Raw genomic sequence first — 7,136 nt, 5'->3', positions numbered from 1 at the left:
GGAGAGCTTCCTGGGGCACATTGGATGTGCCTTGAGTCCTCAAGCCCGCCTGGGTGGCTAGCTGGTTGTGCTGCGTGTCCCTAGCGCTGGCAGCAAGCAGAAGCGGCCAGAGGACCTTAGTGCAGACAGCGGGGAGCTTTGAGGGCTGGCCCTGGGACGGGGTGCCAGTCGGCCTTGACAAGGTGGCAAAGTTGTTTTCTGAACCCCGCAGGCTCCCCTCTGACCCCTCCCTCCAATCCTGCTCGCGCGCCCCTCGCTCCTCCTCCCTCACCTCCTCCAGTTTCGTTCTTTCAAACTTTTTCAGACCCTAATTGGTGGTCTCAGAGCGGGTCTCCGGGACTCCCGCCTCCTGAATAACTCTCATCACGTCACTCGGCCCAAGAGGGGTGTGGGGGTGAACGAAAGTGCTCCCCGAACTTCTTTTTTCAGCCAGGCCAAACGGGGGCTCGGTGATGATTGGCCAGGGCGCATCACTGTGAGCCTGTCAATCACCGGGGCTCCGGGTGGCTGGGGGCGGACCGAGCCCCAAACTCGGAGGATCTGAGCAGGTATATAAGGGGCTGGAGAGTGCCTGGCCTGACTGTGAATGCGACCTGCTCCAGACAACGCATCAGGTGCGAGTAGCCTGCGGGTTCCTGCTGACTTGGCGCTGAGCACTTTGTCAAGCCTGCCCTTCCCGCCCGACCCACTGGCCCACAGGCCCCCAAGCTCCCCTCCGACGGAGTCCCCGGGCCTTTTCACCGTGGCTGCTCCAGCCCCGGGAGCGCCTTCTCCTCCCGCCGCGCTGGCGCACCTTCTTCCTGCCCCGGCAATGTACAGCCTGCTGGAGACTGAACTCAAGAACCCCGTGGGGACACCCACCCCAGCGGCGGGCACCGGCGGCCCCTCAGCCCCGGGCAGCGCAGGCAAGAGTAGCGCGAACGCAGCCGGCGGCGCGAACACAGGCGGCGGCAGCAGCGGTGGTGCAAGCGGCGGGGGCGGAAGCAGCGACCAGGACCGTGTAAAGCGTCCCATGAACGCCTTCATGGTGTGGTCCCGCGGGCAGCGGCGCAAGATGGCCCTGGAGAACCCTAAGATGCACAACTCTGAGATCAGCAAGCGCTTGGGCGCCGACTGGAAACTGCTGACCGACGCCGAGAAGCGACCATTCATCGATGAAGCCAAGCGACTGCGCGCGGTGCACATGAAGGAGTACCCGGACTACAAGTACCGGCCGCGCCGCAAGACCAAGACGCTGCTCAAGAAGGACAAGTACTCCTTGCCCAGTGGCCTTCTGCCCCCCGGCGCCGCGGCAGCAGCAGCTGCCGCCGCGGCGGCGGCAGCCGCCAGCAGCCCGGTGGGCGTGGGCCAGCGCCTGGACACGTACACACACGTGAACGGCTGGGCCAACGGCGCGTACTCGTTGGTGCAGGAGCAGCTGGGCTACGCGCAGCCCCCGAGCATGAGCAGCCCGCCGCCGCCGCCGGCGCTGCCACAGATGCACCGCTACGACATGGCCGGCTTGCAGTACAGCCCCATGATGCCGCCCGGCGCCCAGAGCTACATGAACGCCGCTGCCGCTGCCGCCGCCGCCTCGGGCTACGGGGGCATGGCGCCCTCAGCCGCCGCCGCCGCCGCCGCCGCCTACGGGCAGCAGCCCGCCACCGCCGCTGCCGCTGCCGCCGCCGCCGCAGCCATGAGCCTGGGCCCCATGGGCTCGGTGGTGAAGTCGGAGCCCAGCTCTCCGCCGCCCGCCATCGCATCGCACTCGCAGCGCGCGTGCCTTGGCGACCTGCGCGACATGATCAGCATGTACCTGCCACCCGGCGGGGACGCAGCTGACGCCGCCTCCCCGCTGCCCGGCGGCCGCCTGCACGGAGTGCACCAGCACTACCAGGGCGCCGGGACTACCGTCAACGGAACGGTGCCACTGACCCACATCTGAGCGCTAGCCTGCGCTCACTGACCCTCGCCCCCACCCCGCCCCGTACCCCCAAGTTGGGACGCCTTGTTGTTTAGCTTTGCTTGCCTGGGATTGTTGCCTTGTACCGATGATGGGGAGGACAAAGTTTTGCTGTAGCTGTCGGGTTTTGTACAAAAGCAAAAAGAAGTCTGGAGCAGCGGAAATGGGACTTCTAGAGAGCTCTCCTGCCCCTCGCTGCTGCCCCTCCCTTCCCCTTTGTAGGCTGGGAATCGCTGTGATGTTTGCAAAGAAAAAGCAGCCCCCTCCTCCTCCTGAGTTCCTGGGTTCTTCTGTTGCATTTGAAAATGTTGTCTTGTTAGTTTGCAGTCAGCCGAGGAGTGAATGGGAGAAACATACTGTAGGGTGAGGCTGGCCTGAGGACTGCAACGCTCCCGCCCCCAGTCGCGTTGCATCTGTTTTCCTCGTGGTTTTTTGTGAAGTGGGGGGGGCGCTGACCGCAGCAAGAGGCGCGGCAGCTAAAGCCAATGTTAATTTATAGCCACGTGTGCGTGTGTCTCCCTCCTAGCCGCCCCTGACGGCGGGACAGTTTGTCCAGTCCACATTTAGGCTGTTGAGTTGGTGATATCTGCCGTGATCTGTTTTGATATTTCGTCGCGCTAATGTGTTCGGATTTCGTTTGGGTAGTGGGGAAGGGGCTATTTTGTTTCAGGTTTTTCAAAGTTTTACTCTTAATTCCTAAATGAGAGATCAATAAATTTTATAACCAACATGATGGAGTCCTGATAATTTTGCGGGCCTGAAACTTTAGGTGCGGGTTGGAGAGGGGACCAACACTCGATTTTATAACCAAGGTCCCATCCTGGGGGCAGGGTAGGGCCTGGGGGGAGGCAAACATGATCTGAAATGATTTCTTTTTAACTACTGGTGGTCCAAAATACACCACCTCCCAATGTTCCCAACTGAAACTCCGAGGAGACAGCGGTTTGTCTTCCCTGGGAACGCCTCGGGAGAGCAGGCACACTGTAGCAGAGGTGCACGCCCGCGGCCGCGCACTTGTTGATCGCAGTAAGTGTCGAGTGAAATAGTGTCTGCTGCGGCAGTCACGCGGGGCAGGGCGGGGACTGCAGCGGCCGCTGAAACCGACCAAAAAAGGGGCATTTTTACCTTTGTACACTGGGGCGGGAAGACATTTGAGCCAAGCTGAAATATTTACGAAAAGAAAACCCATCGAAAATTTCGATGATCCTATTAAAAATAAATGGTTACAGGGATCCCCAGCGGGAAATAAATACATTGCAACCCTGGTAGCTGAAACGGCGGGGTCAGCATTCAACACTGGAAGATTAGGTTTTAAAAAGTACTCCTTAGATTTTCAAAGATCTCTAAAACGCCTCCCAGGGCCTTTTGTTTTTAACTTGTCAACTCAGTCCACTTATTTGTTTTCTAGAAGAGGCTACCTCTCATCCAGAGCCTTGAGCCGGCTTTCTATTCCTACCTCCCCGCCACTTCTCTCCAGTCCCTGACCCCTGGTCATTCCACTGTGCCTGCCCGAAGGGCCCTTTATTTCGCGCCAGGCCACACGGCCCCAGTGTATCTGTTTGGGGCCTAGGAAGAAAACAAATAGAACCAGTGTTTTTTTACCCCCTCCTCAGCTGTTTGAGGTAATTTCCTTAATCCCTTTAATCCTGTTACCTCGCTATCCCAGAATAACTAAACTCGGCCTTTCCAATAAGCTTTGCCCGATGCACCGTTTTTATCCCCATCTACTGCTGACCACAGGTTTCTTTGCTTGAGGTTTGCTGGGACCCTAGGCGACAGAATCTCCCCTAAATTGGTCCAAATTCCACATTTCCAGCCGACTTCCTTTGTGCGGGCCAGCCTTTCACCTGCGGACCACAGGCGGGCCTGGGGGAAGAGGGGGAGGGGCGGGGGCTTTCTGAGGCTTCGGGGGTCGTGCCCGCTTTTTACACATCACTGGGGATGCTGGAGACTAAACCTACCCCGCCTCTCCAAGAAAGGTTGAGTCTCCCTGGGAAGGCAGCCACTCCTTCCCCAGAAGACATTTGCACTGCAATCCCCACATCCTGGCCCCCATCCCCCGCTGTGCAGCTTGGAGTGGGAGGGGGCCAGCGTTGATTTACAGACGCCAACACTTTGCCCTCCACTCCTTGCTCCTCTGGGCCTGCTGCATCCCCGGCTTGGGGATCAGGTTCAGTCTCAGTAGTACTGCCTCCTCTCCGCATCCTAGGGCCTCAGACCTCGGGCCCCTCCTGGTGAGCTGGTACTTCGACCCTTGTAGCTGCTGTAATTGGAGCAAACGTACCAGCTGCCTGGTCAGTGAGCCTCACCCACACTCCACCGCGGTGCTCCAAGGTCCCAGGGGCGTGAGGAAACTCTCCTGTCGCAAACAACCCCCATTCATACCTTTCACAATGTTTGACCTTCAATAAAATACCTGTCCGTAGGTTACTATGGGTTTCCAATCGTTAGTAATTGTGGACTCAAGTTTGTACCAAAATGACTCCAGGAAAAGGAAGGTAAAAACAAGCAATTCGCCCCACTGAGAGGGGCAGTGCCAACAGGGGAATAAATTCGGACACTGCTTCTTTCGAGGAGTCCATTGTGCTGCTGCCTTCTTAGAAGTGCCAGGGTCACCCTTTCAGGGTCTCACATACTGCTCACTCCCTCTCTAAACATCAGGGCTTTGTGCTCCACTTTGTCTGATTTCCAAACTGCCTTTAAGATAAATGATTTCATCAATAAGCACATTTGCAGGATTTAAATACAGATGAAAGATTTTTTTTTTAACTTCAGCAATAGGGAAGAACACTGAACTGAACTAGAATGAAACTGGTATCTTCTAGGCCAGAGTTTTCAGACTGGAGCCCCTCCCCCACTCTTCCCCATGCACGTCTACCAGTGCAACTGTATCTTAATCTGTTTTATAGATTGGGGGTCTGGTAAGGTTTAATTTGAAATAAGGGTGCTGCTGCTTTAACAGCAATAATAGCGAAATCTGGCCAAACCCAATTCCTTCTGCCTCCTCTTGCTTGTTTTACGTATGAGGAAACTGGCCCTGAAAGGGAAAATGATGCTCAAGGTTGTGTTTCCAGGAGGCACAGCCGAACCAGACTCCCACGCCTGAGAGGGTCGTCTCTACCCCGCGGGCCACAAAACCAAGAGAGAAACCAGTGAAATCACAGCCCCAGCTGCCTCTCAAACCCATAATCCTGCGGGGTTTCTAGAGAAAGAGGTGATTCCTGACATAGAGACACCTCGTAGCCAGGGCTTGGTGAATGAAGTGATGTGAGAAGCACCAAGTCCTTACAGAGGGAAAGAGGCTAGTCTCCTTTTTAGCTTCCAGGACTGAAACAGAGCTATTTTTTGGTGGGAATTCTCCTACATAGAAATTTGCTTTCCTGTCCTCTGACTGTACAACTTCCCTCATTAATCCCCTTTTTCTAGAAATCTAAGGGGGGGGGTGTCCAAAGTGAAGGAAAAGATTTATAAACAGAGATATTCGTCACAGCCCTCCTTAAAATGCTAAAAATTACAAACAACCCAAATGACCAACAAATGGAGAAGGCTAGGTAAAATATGTTTTTTTTTAAAGACTACTTTATGCATTCTAAACAGTAATTGCTAAAAAAGGAAAAAAAAAAGACTACTTTGCAAATATTAAAATTTTTACGGAAGATTTTAATGACACCGAGAGAAGTTTAAAACACAAGGTGAAAAGGGCAAGATACACAGAACTACATTCAGTGTATATGACCTTGAAAGTTTAAAAATAAGTATATATGATTGTAGAAACACGCAAAAATGCAGGGTAGTGTTATAAATACTGACTGGTTAGTCTTCTCGTACTTTCCAATTTTATCTAATAGGATTGTATTCCTGTTATCACCAGAAAAGGCAGGTTTAAAATGTATTCTTTCCCTATCACAAATACAGAAATGTGTCTCCTCGTGAAAGAGGAACATTCAAGCCTTTCCTTCAGCTGTTTTGGGATGAGGAGGGGGCAGGGAGCCCCAGGAGCAGTAATCCCCTAGCTTTTCTCCAAGTTTGGGGCCTGCAGTTAACACAAGGAGGACAAGCACAGGAGAGCAACCCCCTGCCAAGTCCCCTTCTCAGTAAGCAGGAGCAGGATTAGATTAGTGAGCGGCTCCATCATTCTTCATACCCACTCACTGGGGAAAAAGACCTCCTCGGGAGCCAAGCTGAACAGCCTGGGCTGCGGGAAGCAGGGGCCACTGAGGAACCAGAAAGCAGTTAAATGCAGGGGCCTGAGCAAAGCTCGCTCCCCTCTTGGGAAGGGGCAGAGAGCAAGCCCCAGGTCAGGCAGAGGAGAGGCTAGGTGAGCACTCACCAGCTGAATGGAACACAACATGCTGTGTCTTTACTGCCCATGCCACCATCCTCATCCACACCACTGTCACTTCTTGGTGGATCATCACCGTGGCCCCCTACCTGTTCTCCCTGCTTCCACTCCGCCCCCGTCCACACCAATCCATTTTCCTTAGAACATTCCACTTTTCAAACATAAATCCTATCATTGCCACTCACATTCTTAAATAACTTTCTGGTGGCTTCCTATCCATTGCTCTTGGAAATATATCCTAACTTCTCCAAAGATTTGTCTGATCCAGCCCCTGCCCACCTCTCTGGGTTCACCTGCTTGGGCCGCTACTCTTCCCTCCCTGGACTTCAGCCAGGATTCCTCTGAGAAATGTTTGTTGACTAAATAAATCATACTTCGCAATAGTTTCATATCTTAGCAAATTTTAAAGTCCAGTAATTGTCTTAAATAAAGATTATTATGCATAGTATTTATTTTACATTTTGCATCTGCAGAATTTCCCACAAATTTTCTGAAAATTAATAAAATTTACTGACATAAATACATGGATTCTTTCTCATCTAAGGGCTTTTGAACTTGCTGTTCCCTTTGCTGGAATGTTCTTTCCCAAGCCCCTTGCTCAAATAGTCCAGGATCTTCCAAGCTCTCATAGCTCTGGGTACCTCTCCAAGCACTGATCCCAGTGGTCATTTGACATTTAGTGGTGTGATTTTGCCTATTGTCTGTCTCCTAGTCTGTAAGTTCCACAAGGACAAAGACTGTGTTTAATTTGTTCACCAATACCTAGCACAAAGCCTATTCCATAGTAGGCTCTCAAGAATATTAGTGGAATATCAACTATATGTTTAAGGAATGAGCACCAACGGGACCTGA

General features: G+C 53.2%; 1 protein-coding gene across 1 annotated transcript; it reads left to right on the top strand.

The window, feature by feature from the left end:
- The first annotated feature begins 578 nt into the window (after window positions 1-578).
- On the top strand, window positions 579-2,670 carry SOX3 (SRY-box transcription factor 3). Its single transcript, XM_012749851.2, has one exon. The coding sequence runs from the start codon at window positions 587-589 to the stop codon at window positions 1,922-1,924; it is 1,338 nt and encodes a 445-aa protein (XP_012605305.1). The 5' UTR covers window positions 579-586; the 3' UTR covers window positions 1,925-2,670.
- Window positions 2,671-7,136: the final 4,466 nt, after the last annotated feature.

The sequence above is a fragment of the Microcebus murinus genome, chromosome X (assembly GCF_040939455.1).
Source record: "Microcebus murinus isolate Inina chromosome X, M.murinus_Inina_mat1.0, whole genome shotgun sequence".
Lineage (NCBI taxonomy): Eukaryota > Metazoa > Chordata > Mammalia > Primates > Cheirogaleidae > Microcebus > Microcebus murinus.
Note: the sequence above shows the minus strand (reverse complement) of the source record. Positions and strands in the feature narration are given on the sequence as shown.

Bases quoted from the DNA above. Each gene is read 5' to 3' on its own strand.
- SOX3 (XM_012749851.2), top strand. From the start codon at position 587: ATGCGACCTGCTCCAGACAACGCATCAGGTGCGAGTAGCCTGCGGGTT.